Raw genomic sequence first — 25,050 nt, 5'->3', positions numbered from 1 at the left:
TAAGTGATCATCCCACTTGTCAGACCAGCAGGCAGAAGCCAGGGCAAGGCTTAAAAGAACTTGAAGGCAGGGGCACCTGGAGGGCTGAGTAGGGTAAGCGTCCGACTCTTGGTTTCAGCTCAGGTCATGATCTCAGGGTCCTGAGATCGAGCCCTGAGTCTCCCGGAGTCTACTCCAGATTCTTTCTCCCTCCCTCCCTCCCTCCCTCTCTCTCACTTCCCTCCGGCCCCTTCCCCCTACTCCCACGCACGTTCTCTCTCTCTAAAATAAGTAAATAAAATCTTAAAAAAAAAAAAAAGAAGAACTTGAAAGCAGGCTAGTGATTGCCTTGGCGCCTGTAAGCCCAGCTCCCACCCAGAAGCAGGGAGCAGAGTCACAGGATGCGGCCAGGCTCACTGACCGGCCTCCAAATGGGAGTGGCCCAGAGTGGGCATCAAGGACCAAGAATTGGGAAGCTGGATGGAGAAACAGGAAGTGGCAAGGCTAGGCCCCTGGGGCGGTTTGACACCAGACAGTCCGGGAGTGTGCTCCCCTGAGGCCCAAAAGGGCCCAGACAGGGGGGTGGGGTTGGGGTGGGGAGGGGACAGTGGAGGGTAGCCACAGTAAGGAAGGCCTGTTATGTGTCAGGGGCCAGGGCCAGAACCCAGAGCAACAGGTGGGCCAAGCTGGCAGCACCTGCGCCTAGAGCCCTCAGGTCAGCCCTGCGAGGGCCCTGGGAGCTGCACTGTGCCTCATTTCTTAGGCCCAGACACAGGGCATTGTGCTGGAATGCAGGCCCGCGTCACCCCTGCCCTTAAGCTGGGAAGCCATCTCCACCCTCATTTCCCCACACTGTCTGCTCGGCTGCTCGGGGTGGCCGCCCGGCAGGCTGCTTGCCCCCCTTCCGGGCGCAGGTCTCAGGCTCACTGGGCTCCCCCAACATGACACTGGATCCCAATGGCCACTTTCCTCCAGGCCTGTGGACACCCTCTCAGGCAGCCAACATGGACTAGCGTCTCAGGCTCAGGCCTCAGGCTCCCTCCTCTCTCTGGCTGAGTCCCGAAGTCTGGGCTCAGACACCCTGAACTTCAAGACGGCCACAGAGCATCCAGGATAAATCTCTCCAGAGTCATCTCCACGGAGTGACCAAATCTGGGTACCTTCCAGAAGGTTGTCAGCTACCAGGCAGACTCTTGACCCCTTGAGACAGTTCCCCTTTCTCCAGGCCTGGGAACCAGCAAAGTGGCCTTTCTTTTTTTTTTTTTAAAGATTTTTATTTATTTATTTGAGAGAGAGAGAATGAGAGATAGAGAGCACGAGAGGGAAGAGGGTCAGAGGGAGAAGCAGACTCCCTGCCAAGCAGGGAGCCCGATGCGGGACTCGATCCCGGGACTCCAGGATCATGACCTGAGCCAAAGGCAGACGCTCAACCAACTGAGCCACCCAGGCGCCCCAAAGTGGCCTTTCTTATCCCTCCCGACTTATCCCCCCTAGTTAAGCCCAAACCCCCTGGGGAGGGGTCTCCTGTCAGGCTGCTGCAAGTCAGTTCCCCAGCTGTGATTAACATTTTAGGGAGTTTGGGGAGAAAGAGAAGCACTAGACGTGGGGTTCTCAAAGTGAGGTCCCAGCAACAGAAACAGCCCCTGGGGACTTGACAGAAACACAGATGCTTCGGCCCTGCCCTGACCCAGTCACAGCTGAGGTGGGGTCTGGTCAGTGTGCCCCTCCCCACCCCGGGGGGATTCTGACAGGCTTTCAAGCTGCAGCAGCTGCTTCAGCCGTGGGTGAGGGTCAGGTGCTGCAGGTGCTGCAGGTGCTGCAGGTGCCTGTTCTCCCTGACCCTGCTGAAGAGGGGAGCCTCCGTGTCTGGGGGGAGAAGGCGATTCCTGGAAGCACCAGGCCGTCCCCCGAAGCCCTTCTGACTTACCCTAGGTGTTAACACTGTGGGAAAAGCCCAGAGCTGCATCAAGGTGGCGCAGGGCCATCTAAGATAAAAAATTAAAGTTCCCCAAATATTATCGTTGGGAGTACTTAGGAAGGCTCTACTGTGGTGTCTTTTACACAAATATTGTGAGTCACAATAACTGTGTTTATCTTCGTTTTCCTTCAGCAAATAAGGAAACATCTGCGGGGGTGCTGATATTTATTTATTTTTGGATGAGCATTGTGATGTTGGAAATATTTCGTTCAGGATTATAGAACCCTGAGGCTAGAAGCACTGCCCCTGAGGAGGAGCGAGGAGTTAATTGGTAAATCATGTAGACCGTCCCTTTTAATTAAGAAGACCTCAGTGTGTCATTCCTTGTTTTTAAGTGACATCGCTTCAGGCATCTGGCTTCTCAATAAAACGTAAGGTCAGGCCACAGTGGGAAAGGAAAGGCAGTCCCAGGGGAGGGCGCTTGGCCCAACAATCCCAAATTAAGTTGCCTCTTCTGCGCCTCAGTTTCCACCTGTTTGTCTGCCTCATAGGGGAGCTAAGAAGCCAGGTGCAGTTGCAGACTCAGGCTCTTGATCTCATTGAGCCAGGCCCTTGCGAGGGGTCCTTGTGTGTAGATCCCTACAGTGGCTACCATAAAAATCCTACTCAATCTCCACGGCTCCTGCACTTAATGTCAGAAGAAAAGGGGTGCTTTGTATCCTGTGACAATAGAGGACAAAGAAGAACAGCCCTACTAAAAACCTAATCCACAAGAGTCTGAGCCAACAGCAAGGTGCCTCTCCCGACTCTACGTTCTTGAGGAAAAGGCTGGATGCAACCAGCCTTTGGAGAGAATACTTCTTTTAAAAGTTGGATTGGAAGAAACAAAAACATATATCCACACACAGACTTGCAAGGAAGGCTCACAGCAGCTTTGCTTGTAATAGCCAAAATATGGCTGTCCGTTAACAGGTGAATGGATAAACAAACCATAGTTTATCCAAACAATGGAACGCTCACTGCTCAGCCAAATAAAGAGATGAACTGCTAGCACCAAAACAGTAGGAGTGAATCTCAGAGTCACTGTTCTTCGTGAAATAAGCAGGGCAAAAAGAATACGAGCTGTGTGTTTCATTCGTATGAAAGTATAGGAAGTGCAGGGGCACCTGCGTGGCTCAGGTGATTAAGCATCTGCCTTGGCTCAGGTCAAGATCCGGGTGTCCTGGGATTGAGCCCCACATTGAGTCCCCCATTGAGCCCCGCATCAGGCTCCACGCTCAGCAGGGAGCCTGCTTCTCCGTCTCCCCACTGCTTGTGCTCTCTCACTCACTCTCTCTCTCTCAAATAAAGTCTTAAAAAAAAAGTATAGGAAGTGCAAATTAACCTGTAGTGACAGAGGGCAGGTCAGTGGTTACGGGGAGGGGGTTACAAGGGCACAAGGGAATGCGGGTGCTGGATACGCTCACTCTTGACTGTGGAGGTGGTTTCATGAGTGATTTTTCATAAGTTAAAATTTATCAAATGGTACACTTGAAGATGTACAGTTTATTGTATGGCAATAATACATGAGTGAAGTTAAAAAAAACATGGGTGGGCAGTTCTATTTCTTGGAGAAATTGGTCACGTTTCTGCTAGAGTCTCTACTCTTTCTGGCTCAGTTAGAACATGCAGATTTTTGTGGTGCGCTGTTGACCCCAACAGAGAGATGAAAAGTATTCCAGGGCAAACGGTGTGTGCACTTGTAAGTATAAAGTGACAGGGAATGAAGAAATGGATCTCTTTTATAGTGACAGTCGTATTAGTAATAATCAACAATCTGAGCATCTGTTACCTGCCAGGCTCAGTGTTTTACAAACATTACCTGATTTAATGCTCACACAACCTTGTGAGAAGGTGCTATTGAACCCACTGTACAGAGCAGGACATGAAATCTAAGGGAGACTGAGTAAGTCCCTAAGGAGTGGCAGGCAGGTCCAGGGTTTGATTGGGTCTGTAGCCCTGCACTCTGAGATATTAAATATGACGATCTCTGGCCGGTGTGATCAGAAGTGAATTTTATTTTATAATTTTTAAGTACTTCTCAAATTTGCCACAGTAAACATATACTACTATTAACCAGCAGTATTTGAAAGTCTTTAAAATTATTATAGCCACTTTGTAACCATACTTTTAAAATTCTTCTCCTGTAAGCATAATTCCGACTGCTTATTAAAGCTATCGAGTGCCACGTGCTTAATCTCTTATTTATTTTTTTAAAGATTTTATTTATTCATTTAACCAAGGACCTCAAACTTGAGTATGCTTCAGGATCACTTAGAGAGCTTGTTAAAACAGAGCGCTGAGTCCCACCCCAGAGTTTCTGATTCTGTTTATTCATTTAACCCCTACCCTGCCCAGCAGTGCTGGAGGAAACAGGAACACAGGTGGAGGAGTTATTGGAGGCCAAGGTTAATGAACTAGCGACAGTTCTGACTCAGTCTGCAGGCAGTTCCTTGCACCTGAACCTCTATTGGAACCACTAGAGATGGGAGGGGCTTAAAGCTCCAGCCTCGGGGTGTTCTGCTAAAGGCTGCTCACCACAGATTGCTAGGAGCTCACCTGCAGTAGAAGAAAAAAAAATATGTTGGGTTTATGGGATTGCGAGCAGGAGAGAAAGCCCCCAGAGACTCAGGAAGGAGCTGTGAGAGGCTTCTAACAGGATCGGCCATCTGCGGGGTGACGCCTGGGGACATGAGGAACTGGGGAGGCAGTCCTAGATGGCATGCTGTCGAGAAGGGCAGAGCAATTCGGTAATTGGGCATCTAATCTTATCAGGAAGATGGGAGCATCGGTCACTCAGATTCATCAGAAGAGGGGGTCATTCAATCACTTTTGTGTTTGGGGAATGACCAGGTCTGTCTTGTTCCAAACACATGAGAGGGTGGGAGGCTTGTCTGAACATCGCTGACCTGCAGTTGGGCAACCACCATCTGGCTGCCAGCAGGGCTGGTTGTCACATTTTCAGTTCAAAACCCAGCGTCCTTCTCAAAACACCAAAGAGAGGGCGCCTGGATGGCTCAGTTGTTAAGCGTCTGCCTTCGGCTCAGGTCATGATCCCAGAGTCCTGGGATGGAGCCCCACATCGAGCCCCACATCGGGCTCCTTGCTCGGCAGGAAGCCTGCTTCTCCCACTCCCCCTGCTCGGGTTCTCTCGCTATCTCTCTCTCTATCAAATAAATAAATAGATAAAATCTTAAAAAACAAAACAGAGACTGTGTCTTTCTTTTTTTTTTTTTTAAGATTTTATTTATTTGACAGAGAGAGCACAAGTAGGCAGAGTGGGAAGCAGTGGCAGAGAGAGAAGCAGGCTCTCCTCTGAGCAGGGAGCCCAACGCGGGGCCCGATCCCGGGACCCTGGGATCACAACCTGAGCCAAAGGCAGCGGCTTTACTGACGGAGCCACCCAGGCGCCCCTGTGTCTTTATTTCTTAGCTCCAGAATCCCTGTTCTCTTCACAACAGTTACTGTGTGCTTCAGAGAGGGGTCAACAATACAAATTCTAAATAAACAATCCCCATAAAAATGTAAATGCTCACCGCCTACTTTTTAAACTTTGGGATTGAATGTCTGCACATTTTCTAAGGATGCATTCGTCCAGGGGCAGCTGGGTAGCTCAGCTGGTTGAGCGTCTGACTTCTAGTTTCAGCTCAGGAGGATCTCTGGGTCCTGGGATGGAGCTCCAAGTTGAGTTCTAAGTCGGGCTCTCCACTTGGCAGGGAGTCTGCTTGTCTCCCTCTCTCTCTCTCTCTGCCTCTCCCCCTGCTCGTGCCCTCTCCATCTCTAAAATAAATAAATCTTAAAAAAAAAAAAAAAGATGCGTCAGTCCAGGAGTTCACGTTTCCATAAACCTCTATTCTACCGTGGGTAATAGAAATCGGAGCAGCTTGACATTAAATAAATCAGGGTGCTTTCCTTATGTAAGGAGGACACACAGAGGGCAGGCCAAACAGGGTCAGCTGCTCCACGATGCTATCCGAGACCCCGACTCCTTCCATCCATCTTCTCAGCCATCCAGACTGTATTTGATGTCTGGTGATTATGTACCTACCGGACAGCAACTTCACCTTCAGCACAATGACTGTATTATTCCAAGCGAGGACAAATGGAAGAACAAAAGACAAAAACCTGGCTCCTTTTAAAAAGAGCTTTCTGAGGCCTGGGTGCTCAGTCAGTTAAGCATCTGCCTTCGGCTCAGGTCATGATCCCGGGGTCCTGGGATCGAGCCCCACATCAGGCTCCCTGCTGCTCAGCGGGAAGCCAGCTTCTCCCTCTCCCCCCCCCCCCCCCCCCCCCCCCCCCGCTCACGCGCGCTCTCGCTCTCTCTCGCTCCTGCTCTCTCTCACTCTCATTCACTCTCTCTCTCAAATAAAATCTTCAAAAATAAAGAGCGTTCTGAGGAGCCTCATCTGTTGGCTTTGCTTATGGCACCTGCCAGTGCTATGTCACATAGTCACCCCATATGCAAGAAAGACTGGGGAAGGTTGTTTTCCTCGCCTGGTTTGCTGGCACCCATGCTGAAATTGAGTTACATCAGCAAGGCAGAAGCAGAGAATGGATAGTAGGAAGGCCGCCAGTAGCATGGCCAGCCTTGCAGGAGCCCAAAACACATGTTTAACCTCTCCAGTATTCAGCCCATGTGAGTCACACCTAAAATTATAACAACGGTGAAATGAGTTCCAGGCTGCCCTGATTTACAAATGCTCAGTGTGTGAGGAACCCATATAGTACTTGCAAACTGGTGCGTATCCCACCCACTGCTCCAGTTACCCCTGTGCCCTTGGCCGTTGGTCCAGATTGTTACCTCCCAAGAGCCATCTTTCCCTTTTTTCTGTAAGTAACAGATGCTCCCATTTTTAGTTGGGCTCATGTCTGCCTGGATTAAAGGCATTTCCCATCATGTCCCATCATTTTTTGTAGCTAGATATGATCATGTCCATAAGTCTGGCCACTGGAATCTAAGCAAAAGTGTCATGTGTAATTTTTGGGAAATGTCCTTAAATGGAGAGAATGTGCACTTCTGTGTCTACTTCTCCGTCTGAAACGTGGACAAAATGGCTGGAGCTCCGAAGCCATTTTGGGCCAGGAGGTGGAACTCACACAGAGGATGGCAGCATAATAACATATTAGGAGCTTGGATTCCTTATGATCTTGGAGCTTCTGTAGCAGCCCTGGACTGCTTATCCATGAACTTCATTTACATGAAAGGGAAATGAACTTCTATATTGTTTTAACCACCGTTAATGGTTGCAGCTAAACCTAATCCTCGCGTTCCAATTCCTTGAACCTTCCCACTGTGCATAAGAAGGATTTCTCATCTCATCTGTGGCGATCCATCTAGTTTCTGTCCTCTGGGCAGTGGCCTTCTTCATCATTCTCGGCTCTCTAAGCATGTGTTTGAGTCCCCGTCAGTGACCCATAAGTGCACTCTCTCAACCCCGCTCTGTACTTCTCCTTCACTGCCCCCTCTCTGGTTGCGTCCTAGAAGACTGAACTGGGGCCCAGCAGAGGAAGAGGCTGCACAGAGTAGAATTAATTCAGGAGCACCGACTCAAGGGAGCACACTCGCTGAAAAGTCACGTCTGACCAAACGCAGGATCCCTCCTTGCTCTTCCCTACCTCCTCACTTCACTTTGTGCCTCAAATTTCTTCCATTAGAGCCATTTGAGTTTAAAAGACACATTAGAAATACAAGTAGCCCTGGAGGAGAATGGACTATTTTCTATTTGCAGTTTACTGCCAATTAGTTTAATCCAATTTCTTTTTTAATTCACTCTTCCATTAAACATTCATGAAGAGCCTATTTTATATCCTTTTTAAAAGAGATTTTATCTATTTATTTTGAGAGAGAGAGCATGCGTGTGCCGGCCAGGGGAGAGGCAGAGGGAAAGGGAGAGAGGATCTCAAGCAGACTACGTGCTGATCAGGGAGGGGAAGCAGGGGCTCAATCCCACCACCCTGAGATCATGACCTGAGCTGCCATCAGGAGTCCGAAGCATAACGTGCAGAGCCACGCAGGTGCCCAAGACTATTATCCTAAGAGACGGATAATTTATTATTTGTGCTGGAGAGCAGAAGTCTCACACGGTTCTCACTGAACTAAAATCAAGGTGTCAACAAAGCTGGGTTCCTTTGTGGAGATTTGGGGAGAATAATTTCCATACCTATTGTGCTTCTAGAGGCTATGGGAATTCTTTGGCTCGGCTCCCCTTCCTCCATCTTTAAAGCCAACAACGGGGTGGAGGGCAGGGACATTCCCCGTTGCATGTTTCCGACCACAGGGGAAAAAAGTTTTCTGGGCTTTATGTTCGCAGTCTCAGGCAATTAGATCACCGCCCTCAGCCCCCTTCCCCGTATTAATCAAAGGTAACAGCCCCACCTCAAGCTCTGTAACTTCAATCACATCTGCAAAGTCGCTTTTGCCATGTAAGGTAACACATTTACCGGTTCCAGGACTAGACCATGGATTTCTTTGGGGGGGGTCTTTATTCTGCCCCCAAATCCTTAAATTTACAAGCTCCAAAGCCACTGCCCACGGCCAAATTTCTTAAAATCCTTTTTCCTCCCCCACCCACTTCCAAAGCTGCAACGGCTTTTGCGTGTCCCTCCTCAATACTCCCCCCAAAACTCCGTCACAGGCCTAGCCCTGAGCTGCCTCCTTTATCCCGGCGCCCCCTGCCTCCCGGACCTGGGCAGGGGGCTGGGGACGCCGGAGCAGCAGAGCTGTCTGCGGGCGGGAGAGCCCCCGAGGGGTGGGGCGCAGCTACCTGGGGCGACCTCTGCCCCGCGTCCCCCCTGCCCCACTGATGGCCAGGCACACGGGTCCCCCACTTCTGTCCCCTCCTAGACCTCGTCCCTCGCAGCGCCACTGGCTGTGACGACCTCGACCCGCGGCGGGGACACCAGGAGCTCTCCAGGTCCGAGGCCGAGGCCACCCTCCGGAACCCTGGAGGGGCGCTCTGCCTCCACCCCTCCTCCTCCTCCTCCTCCTCCCGCCTCCGCCTCTCCCCCTCGCCCCCCCCCCGCTCCGCCTCCTCGCGGGCCGCCCTCTCCAGCCCCCGCCCCCCCGCCGCGCCCCGGGCCGCCCGTTGCCAAGGTGCAGGGCGCACGCGGGAGGCCGGCCGGCGAGGGACGCGGGGACCCGACGCCCGAGTGAGTGCGCGGCGCGGGCCGGCGACGAGGTTGCGGGGTGGGTGGCCAGAGTTCTCTCCGGGAGGTACGGCATTGTTGCGTGCGGCGGCGGCCCCGGAGGAGGGAGCGAAAAGCAGCCCCTCCTTGCCCACCGTCTCCCTCTCCCCCGGGACTCCGAGAAGGCAGGGCCCTCCTACCCCTTCTCTCTGCCCCGCCGTCCTCACCTCACCGTCCCCAGCTCTCGGAGAGTCACAGTTAGCAGAGGGTGGGGCACCTGCTCCTTAGGCCTCCACGAAATAATCATCAATGAGCCAGCCAGGCAATGCTAGCCTTGAGCGCCTGGGTAGCTGCTGGCCCGGGCCACACATTACTGTATATGGAATGACAAAGAAATGCTCATGATAAAATATGAAGTGAAAAGCTCAAGATTAAAGAGGGTCTTAAGAGAGTATTTATAGAAACTTACCCGTGTAGTTTGTGCTCCTGTAAATACCCAGAAAGGGCTGGTGAGAAATACCAGTAATATTACATAGTACCACCCTTAGCTTGGACTGCCTTAACAAAATACCTTAGACTGGTGACCTAAACAACAGAGATCCGTTTCTTACCGTCTGGAGACTGGGAAATCCAAGAGCAAGGTGGCAGTAAGCTAGGTTTGGAGCGTTTCCTCTTGGCGTGGAGGTGGCAGCCATTCTCAAGAGACAAAATAAGCTCTCTGGTGTCTCTTCTTCTTCTTTTCTTAAAGATTTTATTTATGTATTTATTTAGAGAGAGAAAGTGTGTGAGTAGGGGTACGGGCAGAGGGAGAGAATGTCAAGCAGACTCCGAGCTGAGCGTGGAGCCTGATTTGGGGCTCGATCTCATGACCCTGAGATCATGATTTGAGATCATGATCCGAGGTCATGACCTGAGGTGAAATCAAGAGTCGGTTACCCAACCCACTGAGCCACCCAGGAGCCCAACTCTGTGTTCTGTGTCTCTTCTTATCAGGGCACTGATCCCATGGTGGGAGACCTGCCTTCATGACCACATCTAACCCTGATCACCTCCCAAAGGCCCGATCTACAAATACCATCACACGGGGGTTGGGCTTCAACAAAAGAATGTGGGGGGAAGGGGAGATGAAAACAGAGAGTCTGTAGCAATACCTTCTAGGTGGTACTTTAGAGTGCGTAAGAATTTGGGCTGTAGAGCCAGGCTGTCCGAATTTGAATCCCAGCTGCAGCTGTTACCAGTGTTTGCCCTTAGGCAAATCACTTCCCTCACTAGGCCTCAGCTTCCCCACCTGAGCATTCATTCTGTTCCAGGCTCTGTTCCAAGTATCCATCAGGTACTAATTCATTATTCCTCATAACAATTCTTTATCATCATCATCATCCATCATCATCCCCATGTTACTGAGGAAAAAACTTTACATTTAATTGGCATTCAATTCTCACAAATACCAAAGAGGTTATAGTCCCACCATTTTTACAGATGAAGAAGACAGGGTTTGGGGAAATGAAGTTGATTACCCACGGTCAGTCTACTAATAATTGACAGACACAGGATTCAAACTGGTTCCTCTTGAAACAAGGTCTCTTAATAACTCCCATAAACCTTTGTCTCTGTGAACCCAGTTCAGAGACCCAACAATTACCTTAAGTTATTGTAACCAAACCAATGTGGGGTTTTAGCTCCTTGGTGAGTCACAGTTATACCAGGTGGAGTTGTCCCACAAAGTAAACTTTATTTGCAGCAAATAAGGAGATCACAGGAAATAGCTTTCAAAGCCAGACGAGAGAGAGAGAGAGAGAGAGAGAGAGAGAGAGAGAGAGAGAGAATGGGTTCCTTTTGTTTAGGGTTAGGATGAATATTTAGATAGGAAGGCCTTGTCATCGTATGTAGAGGTGGGCGTAAGGTCATGCATGTACCTTAAGGAAACATGCCTATACATACGTTGTATGTTATGTAAATGAGGCTCTTCCTTGGGAGGAGATTTTAGTATTATAATGAGGTAAAGGTCATTGGCAGTCGTTATGTCGGTCATTCTAAAACCCTGCCATCCGGAATTCTGAACCAAAGTGAGTCCGGGAGTTTAGCTCAAACAGTCTCCATGATCTGGGAGGTGTTGTCAGGGCTGTAACCATCCCCTGAGGGTGATTTTAGGTTCCCTTTGCCTGAGTTAAGAGGTAAGCCGGAAAGAAGAGCTTAAAGAAAAATGTAAAACAAAGGTTAGAGGGTATAGCAGGTGGGCAATGAAGGTCAGGTCTTGGGATCTAGCTGGTGACATTATCACATGGAGGAACATTTCAAGGCTGGATAATGGAAGGGACAAATCAGTACTGATTGGGTGGTTTCCTGTGGCCAGCAAAATAATAGTAATCTCAATAGTATTAATAAAGTTTATTGAGCACTTTTACTGTGTGCCAGGCATTGTGCTAAGTGCTTTATAAACTTAACCTTCCTTAATCCTAGCGACAACCATAGTCCATTTCACAGATGGAGAAATAGAGGCTTGAAAAGGCTTCATAGAATACCTCAGGCCACCCAAGTGAGTCAAATAGTGGAGACAAGACTAAAATCCAGGTCTGTTTCCCTTCAAAGCTCACGTTCTTAACCACTGTGGATATGCTGCCTGGCAAGAATTATGTCTATAAAGAAAACTATGCCATTTAAAAATCAGTATGTCTTTGGTAATATTTAGTGCCCACTAATGTTAATTGTATCCCTTTATAATGGAGTTCCAAGGGTACTGCCCCATTTTAAAGAATCTGAAAGCGGGGCGCCTGGGTGGCTCAGTTGGTTAAGCGACTGCCTTCGGCTCAGGTCATGATCCTGGAGTCCCGGGATCAAGTCCCACATCGGGCTCCCTGCTCAGCGGGGAGTCTGCTTCTCCCTCTGACCCTCTCCCCTCTCATGCTCTCTCTCTGTCTCATTCTCTCTCTCAAATAAATAAATAAATAAATAATCTTTAAAAAAAAAAAAGAATCTGAAAGAACATGGATCCATGAATATAGAGACTGGAAATTGAACAATTCTGCTCAAGTGTCTCCATCTTGATTCCCTACTCCCATTTTAAGACACATGAGGCACTTTAAGGTTTTCCGAGAAGGGTATGCAGCAATATTTGCCAATTTTTAGTGGGGGAAGTGTGATCTGCTCCTTAAAAAGACATCTGTGTATTGGGTTTCAGGGCAAGGTACTATTTTCAGAATCCAGGTGGAATCTCACACAGTAAAACAATGCCAAGAGAAAAGGAAGGAAGACAAAAAACTAAAGGAACACCCCTGCCCATCGTTCCAATTCTTCAAAAGTTCCTGAAAACATACGAGAAGCACTGCGCCCAGACGCAGACATCTGTGTGTCCAGCCATCAAACAGGACTTGAAAACCAGCATCAACAACGAACAGATTCTCAGGAAAGTGAGTGCGTGGCCTCCTTTGCTTATTCTTCTCTGAAGTGAACTAACTAGGGTTTAGCCCCGAGGAACACGGGTCCTCAGACAAGGCGCTCTCTGCGTTCCTGCCTGCCTGAAGCCCAAAGCCTGCCTCTGGCCCTTGGGGCTCTGCTCAGCATCTCTACCTCCCTGCTCCTACCTCCGGATCTCCCCCTCCCAGTCCTTCCAGCAGACCTGGCTTTTCTCACACCGCGCTTCACACCTGGAATAGCCAACCTGCCCCTCCCATGCTACCTCTGGAAAGCCCCGCTCAAAGCACCACTTTGGGCATCATTGCAGGACATCTGTGCCCAGCATGCCCGCCACCCCACGGGACCCCTCCATGCGAATGTTTGCTTCCCTTGACAGCTCCTGTGTCCGTGTCATCAGGCCAGACCCCCCCCCCCCGGCCCGCCGCACACACCCATGCTTCCCCCTCACTTGGAGTGAGGTCAGCAAACACAATTCTGACTCCCAAAGTACAGGATTTCAGAAAAAAAAAAAATCAGATGTCATATCTTTTCTGAGATTAAATCTAGGGATCGCTTGTGAGGGCAAAGAAGAGAGGCCAGCACTGAAACTAAATGGTCTACTCTGGCGAAGGGGCACCTGCTAGTCCGGAAGGTGGGGCCTTGCCGCCAAGGGCGGACTGGCTGCTCTCCAGCTTTTCTGTGGCCAGCCCAGAAAGACAGTTTGTGTTTTAATAACCAAACACCCACTGATTTTCTAAAATGCTGAGTGCTAAACAAGAGAATAAATTAATTAGAGATGGGTACTTAAAAATAACCATTATTCTAAGGTGATTTTGACCCAAATCCATCCTACCTGTATTTTTCCTGAATGTTTTTTTGGGGACGGGAGGATGATTACGTTGCACCCCACATAAAAAGAACCTCTGAAAGTCCTCCCTAACCATCTCTTTTGCCCAGACTTCCACTCCCCAGGGCAGCTGCCTCTCTCCTCTTGCCCCTTTGGTCTTTCCCTAGCCACCTCTCCTCGTCTCCCATCCCCTCTGCCCTCCTGGGTCTTTCTATTTTTTTTCTTTTTTGAAGATTTTTATTTATTTATTTGACAGAGAGAGACACAGCGAGAGAGGGAACACAAGCAGGGGGAGCAGCAGAGGGAGAGGGAGAAACAGGCTTCCCGCGGAGCAGGGAGCCCGACGAGGGGCTCGATCCCAGGACCCCGGGACCATGACCTGAGCCGAAGGCAGACGCTTAACGACTGAGCCACCCAGGCGCCCCTCCTAGGTCTTTCTAATTCCTTCTCTTGTAGTTAGTTGCTTCTCTGGACTCCTCCATACATCTCCCTGCTCATAAGACTATACGGGCTGTTTATGTTGGGTGGGTTGCTTTGGTTGGGTCTCCATTTTGATTTTGAGCATCACTAAAATAAAAGTCTCATGAGACAACTATTTTTTACTGCATAGGATACACTCAGATAATTTTTCTTCTTTTCTATTTCATTAGAGAAAGAAAGAAAAAAGCTGGTTAAAACCCACTCACTTGATTTCCTCACCCAATAATGAGTAGTAACCTGATGGAAAAAATCTGTGCCCTATAAGATTGCCTTTGCATATGGCAAGAACTTCATAAGTTTGTATTGAATTACCTCCCCAATCCACATGTGATCCAAAGTCAATTACCTTTTCAAATGTTCTAATGTTGTCTGATGACATTATTCTTTCTCTACGCATACAGATGCGTGGACATCTCTTTATGATTCCCACCTGTACTTTTTTTTTGACACTCCAGTTTATGCTTGTAAGACCTGAAGACTCCCCGACAAGCATCCTACCAATATCCTTAGAACCTTTGCTCATGACAATTCGAGATGAGTGTTATATGCTGGGGAAAGAGATCTGTATCTGGAGCCTTCAACTGAGCAACCCAGAGATTGCCAGACTGGTAAGTCATGCATTTTAGAAGTGTTCCTTCAATTAAACTTAAAATTGAATATAAACATAATATGTATTCCAGCTGTAGTTCATTCGGTTGTTGACTGATATGCTCCAAGCTTTTCTTTTTTAAAAAAAACACAATGTATTTTTTTAATGAAACATTTCAAAGTTATGTAAAGGTACAAAAAAACAATAAAGAAATCATGGTATATTCATATAGTAGAAAACTCTATAGGTGGTTCAGTTGGGTAAGCATCTGACTCTCGATTTCAGCTCAGGTCATGATCTCGGGGTCATGGGATGGAGCTCCACGTCGGGCTCCACGCTCAGTGCAGAGTCTGCTTGTCCCTCTCCCTCCCCCTGCTTATGCTCTCTCTCCCTCTCTTAGATAAATAAATATAATCTTTAAAAAAAACTATATAGCAATGAAAATGCATCAAATATATAGCTATACAAAAATAAAATATGATGACTCATAAAAACATACAAGCAAAGAGACACACAAAAGATTACATACCGTATGTTGCATTTTACAAAGTAAAAAACAGGTAAAACTATAATGTTTGATTATCATAAAATTACTTTTAGGGAAGAGGGAGGAGGTAGTAATTGGGAGAGGGCATTAGTGCCCATTTTTCTAGTTTCTTGCCTATTTAAAAATCCCTTGTTTTATTTCATTGAATGTGTTAAACTTATTTTATAATCTGTGTCTAATAGTTTCAATAAACTAAATTATTTTGGAGGCTGATGTTACTGACTCTTGCTTCTACTGGCTCTTACTCATGGAACATTTCCTTGTGTGTTTTTGTGATTTCTTTTGTACTGTAAACTTTTATTTCCTAGGAAAATAGTTGAGGCAATTCCTTGAGATCTGATTTGAAGACAGCATTCTTTTTTTTTTTTTAAGATTTTATTTATTTATTTGTCAGAGAGAGAGGGTGCACGAGAGAGCACAAGCAGGGGGAGAGGCAGGCAGAGGGAGAAGCAGGCTCCCTGCTGAGCAAGGAGCCCAATGTGGGACTCAATCCCAGGACCCTGGGATCATGACTTGAGCCAAAGGCAGACACTTAACCGACTAAGCCACCCAGGCGCCCTGAAGATAGCATTCTCTGGGGAGGATTTGCGTTTGCTTCGGCCTCACACTCAGGGCTATGTTAAATTAAATTCTTGACCTGAGGGCTCTTTGAACCATCCAGGTGGAATGAATTCAGGGTGCAATTACCTATGTTAAGACTAGCTTGTGAGTTCACAGGGGATATATAGTTTTTTTCCTGTGTACTCAGTCTCAGTTTGAGATAGTCAGTTTTCCCTGGGGAAGGGAGAGTTGGGTTTATTTCTAATTCATCCTTACTCTAAGGGCATAGTGCTATAGCTCATTCTGTTTTGAGCCACACCTGTATGCAGTATTTTCTCTTAGAATCCTCACCTCCACTGATCTTGGGCTTTACTGTCCGCTGGACTGCAAGATCCACGAAAAGCACAACTCAATTCCCTGCTTTACCGGTGCTCTCAAAGGAAAAGCTGGCTTCAGTGCCCTGCAGACCACTCGAGGTTCCCACTTTCCCGCATGCATTGATCTTTGGGTATTCCTCACTGTCCTGCCGATCAACACATTTTAAAAAGATATTTTTGAAACTCTTAAAAGAAAGCATAAAGGAAAAGCTTCATGATGTTGGATTTGGCAGTGGTTTCTTATTAAGACAGTAAAAGCACAGGCAACAAAAGAAAAACTAGATGGTTTGGACAACATCAAAATTTAAAACTTCTGTGCATCAAAAGACATACTCAATTAAGTGAACAGGCAACCCATAAAATAGGGGACAATAATTGCAAATCATATATTTGATAAGGGTTTAATATCCAGGATACATAAAGAACTCCTACAATTCAACAACAACAAAAAACAAACAACCTAATTTAAAAATGGGCAAAGGACTTAAGTAAACATTCTCCAAAGAAGGTATACAAATGAATAATAAACACACAAAAGATGTTCAACATCAGTAATCTTTAGGGAAATGCAAATCAGAACTGCAATGAGATACTACCTCATGTCAACTAGTATGGCTACTACTATCAAAAAAAAGCAGAGGGCGCCTGGGTGGCTTAGGCGTTAAGCGTCTGCCTTCAGCTCAGGTCATGATCCCAGGGTCCTGGGATCAAGCCCCACATCGGGCTCCCTGCTCAGCAGGAAGCCTGCTTCTCCCTCTCCCACTCCCCCTGCTTGTTTTCCCTCTGTCAAGTAAATAAATAAAAATCTTAAAAAAGAAAAGCAGAAAATAATGTGTTGACAGGACGTGGAGAAATTGGAAAACCTGTGCACTATTGGTGGGAATATAAATTGGTGTAGCCACTATGGAAAACAGGATGGAAGTTCCTTAAAAAATTAAAAATAGAATTACCATATGATTCAGCAATTCCACTTCTGGATATCTACCCAAAAGAATTGAAAGCCAGATCTCAAAGAGATATTTGTACACTCATCTTCATGGTAGCATTATTCACAATAGCCAAAGGTGGAAGCAATCCAAATGTCCATTAACAGATGAGTAGAAAACAAAATGTGGGATATACATACAGTAGAATATTATTCAGCCTTTAACAGGAAGGAAGTTGTGACATATGCTGCATGTATGAACCTTGAGGAACTTCTGCTAAGTAAGATAAGTCAATCACAAAAGGACAAATCCTCTATCATTGTATTATAGGAAGTACCTAGAGTAGTAAGACTCATAGAGAAAGAAAATAAAATGGCGGTTGCCAGACATTGTGGGGGAAGGGAGACTGGGAGTTATGTTTTCCTGGGTACAGAGTTTGAGTTTTACAAGATGAAAAAAGTTCTGGAGATGGATGGTGTTGAGGGTTGTACAGCAGTGTGAATGCACTTAATGCCACTGAACTGTGAACCTAAAAATGGTTAAGATGGCAAATTCTTTATGTGTATTTGACCACAATTCCAAAATAAATTTTAAAAAGGTATCTTTAATGCATAACCAGAATTTTTAGTTGTTTTTATTAAAAGTGTCAGTCAGGGGGCACCTGGGTGGCTCAGATGGTTAAGCATCTGCCTTCAGCTCAGGTCATGATCCCAGGGTCCTGGGATCGAGCCCCGCATCGGGCTCCTGCCTCAGCAGGGAGCCTGCTTCTCCCTCTCCCTCTGCCTCTCTCCCTGCTCATGCTCTCTCTCTCTCTGTATCTCTGTGTCTCAAATGAATAAATAAAATCTTAAAAAAAAAAAAGTGTCAGTCAGGGTACGCAGTCCATGTAAGCAGGCCATAGAATGCTGTCCATGCATGTTAAAGGCGATCCTTAATAGTTCTTTAAAATGCAGCCTTCTTGGTCACCTGGAGGCTGTTAGGGAATTCTGTGGTCGAAGGCTATGGTCTTGCCCGCAGCAGTTGCTAGTGCCCCAGGGAATGACACTGCAAACCACTGGTTGAGATCGTTAGGACCGGGGTTGAGAGCCTGTTTTGCACAGACCAGCATTACCATAGGCAGCGACATGCCACATTGCCTCCTCTGTCAGAAACACAGCTTGCAAGATCCAATCCAGCACTTGAACAAGGTGTTTTCTCATAAAAGAGACCTCAAACGCCAGCTCTGTAGTTAAGGCTGCAAGGGCTCTTATAGTCTCAGCCAAGCTATAATTTGGAACCCTATCTCTGACCAATATGTCATTGCCTCAGGAAACCCTAAATCCTCCAAACCCCACCAAAGCCTCCTTTAGGTTTAAATTCTGAACTGAAGAAATCCTTAGGTTGTGGTAATTCTAATTGCTGAAAGGTGGCCTTTGTGATTTGTAGCTTTAAATACCTCCTTCTGCCAATTAGGTAGGGATTTAATTGTCACTGGAATCCTTTGTTACCACAAGAAACGACCTTGCCATAGATCCCTCCATTCAGGAGACTGAGAGAACCTGACATGGTTCCAAATGTTTGTGTATTGCCCCCAGTCCTGTGGCTTCACCATGAGAAACACCTCGTTGCTGAATTTGGATGGTCCAGTTCTTTTTTTTTTTTTTTTTTTTAAGATTTTAGTTTAGAGAGAGCGAGAGTATGTGAGCCAGGGGAGGGACAGAGGGAGAAAGAGAGAAGCAGACTCCCTGCTGAGCACAGAGCCTGACATGGGGCTTGATCCCAGGACCCCGAGATCATGACCTGAGCCAAAATCAAGAGTCTGATACTTAACCAAGTGAACCACCCATGCACCCCTGCCTGGCCTAGTTCTGGGCGGACCTCTATATCCTCTAAACCCTAATACCTGTAACAGTGAATATAAATTACTTAGGAGGTAATTCAACTATTATAATTGTTTTGCCTAGTTAGACGAAAGTTGGCATAAGGATACTTCTCTATTGAAAAGAACACAACCCTAGGAGGATAAATTTGTGGGTCAGAATATCAACATCTGTGTTAGTCTGGGTGGGCTGCCATAACCTATTGCCACAGGTTACACGGTTTAAACAACAGAAATTTATTTCCTCACAGTTATGAAGGCTTGGAAGGCTGAGCTCAAGGTGTCAGCAAAGTTGGTGTCTTCTGGACCAGCCCCTAATAACATCTAAAAAGAGATGCTACAGTATATCTCATCTCATCTCATCTCATCTCATCATAAAGCTTGGTGTTTCCCATTTAATTCTTCACAGTCGTCCTTTTAAAGGGCAATTATTTTATTTTTTCTTTTATTTTCATGCCACTTTCTCCTTGGGGGAATTAGAAAGTTGTCTTAAAGGGAAAACTGTTGTGGTCATGAACGTAATGGGCTTTTAGGTTACACGAAAACACAGAGCGTATTTGTCTCCCTTGCGTGAGCACGGTTTCTTTCACCTCACGTTCTTAGGCTTCGCTTCTGGAGTTGAAGGGGCGTGCCGCCTGCCCGTTTACCAGCCTGGAGCTCATTGACTGCAGGATGGATCTGTGGGCTCTCGGGAGACTTGGGAGGGCTCCGCCATGCAGCTGTCCGCGTTCTCTCATCCTCGATTACTGCAGGTGAGGCTGGAATGTGGGGTTCCCTCAGGGCTCCTGTTGCTGTCTGCTGCGGGAGGCAAAGCAGGGAGGGCGGTGGCCTGGCTCCTTGTGCCTCATCAAGTCATCGCTGAAAGGGGACGCTCCAAAACCTCCTTAGAGCTAATGTTCCTGAGTAAATGTCAGGGTTCTCAAAAAGAGGCTTTTTTCATTCACTTCTCCATCCATCCTCCCCTTCCTTCCTTCCTTCCTTCCTTTTTATTCATTCATTCGGTCAACAAATATTTGTCAATGGCCTGTTTGTGCAAGACACTGCTCTTTGCTAAGGAAGATACACACATATATAAGGCAATGCCACTGAGCAAGGAAGTCCTTGATATAGTAGAGGAGAGGCGACATGCTCTAGGTTACGTATAACGCAGGGTAGAAAGCCTGAATGTCACAAAAAATGTCCATGTAAATTTTAGTGGTTTGGATAAGGGGAACCCTGACCCCCTACGGGACAGGCCATTATTCAGCAGGAGCGGACGTGGGAGGACAGGCGTGGTACTAGGGGAAAGAGCCAGTCTTTCAGAGAGGGCTGCGGCACCAGGCTGTCTGGGGCGGGTCAGGGGGCGATGATGATGATGATGATATCAGCTAACTGTTATTGAGTGCTAACGGTGTGTCAAGCACAGTGCATGGCTTATCTCATTTATTCTCCCAACAACAGAGAGGTATGTACCATTACATATGGATGTAGGATATATAATGACAGATATGTACCATTTCCATCCTTTGACTCTGTATAGATGAGGAAAGACTCAAGGGGATTAACTGGCTTGTTCAAGGCCATTCACCTCTTGGGGACGGAACCTAGATGTGAATCCAGCCATCTGAATCCGAGCCCACTTCTGATCTGTGATACTAGATTGCTGGGGGCGTCTATAGTGTGCCATCCATAAATAATTTCAACCTGCTTGTGTGATGTGCGATAGGTCATGCAACCTCTCTGATCTATGAGATGATCTCTTCCACTTCTCAGGTCTTTGATTCTGAGACTCTTCCCCTGGAACCTGGTGCTACCTTATACTCAGAAGGCCAGTGGGCTGTGAGGTGAAAGAGCTGATTCATGCCTGAGAAGTGGTACCACCGCAACACAAAGACCCCATTAAGGAACTAGGGTCTTATTAGGGCCCTGGTTGTGACCGTGGACAATTCTATCGGCAAAAAGCTGGGGAGAGGGACTGTCTCTGGAGGTTCTCTGTGTTTCTGAGGTGCTTGGAGGAGCCTCAGTTAGGGTTTCCTAACACAGAACAGCAGAAGTCCAGTGTCCTCAGGATACCCTGCAGTGACTTAGGATCAGCCTGGGAGTCTCCCAGCTTCCCACACTGCACTGGGCAGAACCAGCCCCTCTGCTGAGACCCTTCTAGACTCCAGCTCCTGCGCTGGACCCAGAGACCTGCACTGGCAGGAAGACAGAAGGAAGAAAAAAGGAATCCCCATTGTTAGGAAACAGCTTACTTTATTTTTTTTTTTTAAGATTCTATTTATTTATTTGACAGAGAGAGAGAGAGCACAGCACAGGGAGGGGTAGAGGGAGAGGGACAAGCAGACTCCCCGCTGAGCAGGGAGCCTGACACGGGGCTCGATCCCAGGACTCTGAGATCATGACCTGAGCTAAAGGCAGATGCTTAACCGACTGAGCCACCCAGGCGCCCCCACAGCTTACTTTATTTTTAACAGATTTTATTTATCTGTTTAGAGAGAGGGGGAGGGAGAGAGAGAATCTCCAGCAGACTCTGCGCTGAGCCAGGAGCCCAAAACAGGGCTCCATATCAGGACCCTGAGATCATGAGCTGAGCCAAAATCAAGAGTTGGATGCTTACCCGACGGAGCCACCCAGGTGCCCCAGGAAATAGCTTATGTTCATCATCCGTTGAAATCCTCCTATTGCCAAGACACCTAGAGTTGCCAGGGTTGGGTGGTTGGGAGTCACCACTGAGACCTCAACACTGGTAAAAGAGCAGGCTACCGGCCTCTGGGGACTTCCCTCCGCTTTTCGCTGTGAGGCTGTGAAGTCCAGCAGGCAGGACGCCCTTCTTTCTCATACACAGCTGCATCCCCACACCCACCACAGTAGCCGCCTTCGCTAACCACTTGTTGGCTGAACTAGTAAATTTAAGAAGTTACTTCTGTTAATACGTACCTCATTTGAAAGTTCAGCCACTGACATTCCAAATTCCCTGAAGACATCCCTCTACCTCACTGTTGCTCAGTTTCCTGACCTAATGCCTATTCCCAGAGGCTGTGTTGGCATGATGCCTGCGACTTCTCTTTGCAAAGTCGAAGGACTAGGTGATACAAGGCGAGGAGCAGCCCAGGGCCAGGAAGGAGGGCCAAGAGGCTGAACTTCCCTGAAACCTGCTCTGGACGTACTTTAAAGGCTCCCTCCTTACGCAGCCTGCTGCTGCTGGGGTCTTCCCAGACACTTTCATCCCTGCCAGCCGGGCAATCTCTCCTGTCTTCAGGATCCAGAGCTTGCTCTCTATCTGCTCCTTTGCATGGGTACTTCAAACCGTGCTCTGCTCCCTTTGCCCAGGAGGCAGATTCTGGGTCCCCCTTCCTCCACATGCAGGCTGCCCTCCTCAGTCACCCAGCTCACCCCCATAGCCTGCCCCGGCCGTGGAAGCTCATAGTATGGATCAGTAAAAGTCTGAGCTGTCCTAGGGAGTCCCTTAAAATGAATAATCCAACAGGTGACATAGGTTTTAAAAGTCACTAATGTGTTCCTGTCATTTCTTTCTAGACTTGGAAGTGAAGAAATTGAGAGTATTTTCTCAGGCCTGGAGAACAACCAAAGGCTTCAAGCCCTCAGTCTGCGCTACTGTGGTCTGGGGCCACAGAGCGGGCCATGGCTGGGTGTCATCATATACCACAGCTCCATTTGGCGAGATGCATCCCCTGCTCGCCTCCTGCCTCTGGCTCTGTTCTGTCTTGAGTTATATAACCAGCTGAATTACAAAATCCATTAACCCATGATTTCCCCTGACTTTTCACTACATTAGTTATTTTGTCTTCTTTTTCTTAATTATAAGAGAAAGATCCTTTAGTTACATTTGAGAATCAAGGGTATTGTGCTATATGCATGTTTTTGGCCCGATGACATGGTCACTAGGTCTATTTTTTGCAATATGATCTGTTATCTATTATGATTATTTATTTATTAGTATATAACTAGGTCTATTATTTTATGAGGTGAAGACCTCAAATCCAAATTTGCGGAAGTGAAAATAACATCGAATGTACGATGTATTTCACCCCTCCCCAGTGAGCTGCACCTTGACGGCAATTACTTACAGTGTTCTGGGGCTCTGAGTCTCCTCAGACCTGTAGCCGAGTATGCAAAGACACAGGGGAGAGAGCAGCCGGCCACATCCCCACCAGACCCCGGGAGTCCCCCTCAGCAGCTACAGGGTAAGTGCCAGGGATCTGGGCCCTACACTCTCTGGGGCTACCTGTAAGAAAGAAACGGCTTTGCATTTAAAAATGGCCTTCCCTGTGGTCAGTGGAAATGCTTCTTGCTGAGTATGAGTGAGAGCAGAATAATGGACCCCCAGCAATGTCTTTGTCCTAATCCTCAACCGGTGATTACATTACCTCACCTGGCAATTGGAACTGTGCAGATATGATGAAATTAAGGGCCTTGAGATGGAGGTTTATCCTGGATTCTCTGGGTGGGTCCAGTGTCATCACAGGATCTTTGCAAGAGGGGGGGGGGCAGGAGGGTCAGAGCCAGAGAGATGAAGATGTGACCATGGAAGGAAAGGTTGGAGGGATGCTGGAAGGGGCCAGCAGCCAAGGAATGTAGATGGCCTCGAGGAGCTGGGAAGGGCGGGGCAAGGAATTCTTCCCCAGAGCCACTAAAAGACACACGTCCACCAATGCCTTGACGGTGAGACCCATTTTGGACTTTGGACCTCCAGATCTGTAAGGTCATAGCCTTGTATTGTTTTAAGCGACTAAGTTTAAGGTCATTTGTTATAGCAGAAGCGGGGAACTAAGACAGCATGTTAATCAGAGCTCTTCAGTTAAAAGTGAAAGCAACCCAAACAGAATTCAAGGTTAATAGGGGCTTATTGGGGCACCTGGGTGGCTCAGTTGGTTAAGCGACTGCCTTCGGCTCAGGTCATGATCCTGGAGTCCCGGGATCGAGTCCCGCATCGGGCTCCCTGCTCAGCAGGGAGGCTGCTTCTCCCTCTGACCCTCCCCCCTCTCATGTGCTCTCTCTCTCTCTCACTCTCTCTCTCAAATAAATGAATAAAAAAAAAATAGGGGCTTATTGGCTCACATAACTGGGACGTCCACAGCTGTCTTCAGAGATAGCTGAATTCGGGGGCTCAGATGATGTCATCAGGAGACCCTGAGTTTGCTGCTCTTCCCTCGACTTCCCTTCTGAGCGTGGGCCTTCTCTCCCAGTGCGGTCAGCCTTCCTCCAGGCAGGAAAGAGCAGTTGACACATCTGTCAGCAGTCCCAGGGCTATATCTTTGTGACTTCCAATCAGCCAGGAAGTGTGAACCTCTGTCTCCCAGTGACTGTGGGTCAAATCCCCCGGGAAGGCTCTCACTGGCCCTCCCTGGGTCACATACATACCTGTCAGACCAGTCCCTACAGCCCCGGATGTGCTAAACCGCAATTGGCCAGGACTGATCACACACCCCACTGGGGGAGGAGTGGAGCATTCTGATGGGCAGCCAAACCAGAGCCCCATGATTTGCTGGGGAGCAAAGTGGCAGCCCCTCAAAGAAGTAAATGGATGAGAAGGACAGATACAGGACAGACAAGAACAACAGCTGCTTACTCCCTTATAAAAGGCTTATCATTTGTTTTAATAGATCCCTAATACACATGTTTATGGCACATTTTAAAGCTGACTACTTTTAATCATTGTTAACAGAAACTATAGCAAGTGGCTAATAGCACAGACTTAGAATCAGGTCTGGGTTCAAATCCTACCCCAGCTGTGCATTAGGTTGGGCAAATTTTCAAATTGATCTGACTTTAGCTTCTTGAGCTACAAAATAAACGTAACTACCCCATAGTGTTTAGTGAGAAGGAAGTGGTGTAATGTGATGCAGTTAGCATGATGCCTGGCACATCGTAAGTACTTGAGGGACATTAATTATCATCATCACCATCGTCATTATAACAACAACCTTTTCCCAGAGAGTAAACTTGAGGCATGTTGGTGAACGCAGTCACTCTACGTGCTGGAAAAAATGAAGATAAAGAGCTCAAGGCCTGTGCAGCATGGGGACCACTGTGAAATATACCGTATTGTATATTTGGAAGTTGCAGAAGGGCGCCTGGCTGGCTCAGTTGCATGTGACTCTTGATCTCAGGGGTTGTAAGTTCGAGCCCCACATTGGGTGGAGAGATTACTTAAAAAATAAAATCTTCAAAAGAACAAGTTGCTGAGAGAGTAGATCTTAAAAGTTCTCATCACAAGAAACAAAATTTGTGACCATGTGTTGTGATGGACGTTAACTAACTCACAGTGGTGAACATTTCACAATATATACAAATATCAAGTCATTATGTTGTACGCCTGAAACTAATATAATGTTACATGTTAATTTTATCTCAATAAAAAAAGGATTCACTGACTTGTGCTATTAAAAAAAAAAGAGCTGAAGTCAAGGCTACTTTGTGGAAGTGAGTGCA

The 25,050-nt window shown here is 47.4% G+C and overlaps 1 protein-coding gene across 1 annotated transcript in view; it reads left to right on the top strand.

Moving 5' to 3' along the window:
- Window positions 1–9,029: 9,029 nt before the first annotated feature.
- LOC112820090 (uncharacterized) overlaps window positions 9,030–25,050 on the top strand; it is a 44,915-nt gene continuing 28,894 nt past the window's right edge. Inside the window, exons 1-6 of the mRNA XM_073899254.1 lie at window positions 9,030–9,085; window positions 12,240–12,468; window positions 14,237–14,389; window positions 19,222–19,370; window positions 22,135–22,275; window positions 22,657–22,802. Coding sequence (XP_073755355.1) covers window positions 12,289–12,468; window positions 14,237–14,389; window positions 19,222–19,370; window positions 22,135–22,275; window positions 22,657–22,802 — 769 coding nt within the window. The 5' untranslated portion in view covers window positions 9,030–9,085; window positions 12,240–12,288. The remainder of the gene's footprint in view (window positions 9,086–12,239; window positions 12,469–14,236; window positions 14,390–19,221; window positions 19,371–22,134; window positions 22,276–22,656; window positions 22,803–25,050) is intronic.

Source organism: Callorhinus ursinus, unplaced genomic scaffold (assembly GCF_003265705.2).
Source record: "Callorhinus ursinus isolate GAN/ISIS: 27379988/994484 unplaced genomic scaffold, GSC_fseal_2.0 scaffold1, whole genome shotgun sequence".
NCBI lineage: Eukaryota > Metazoa > Chordata > Mammalia > Carnivora > Otariidae > Callorhinus > Callorhinus ursinus.
This window is presented reverse-complemented; position numbering and strand designations above follow the sequence as displayed.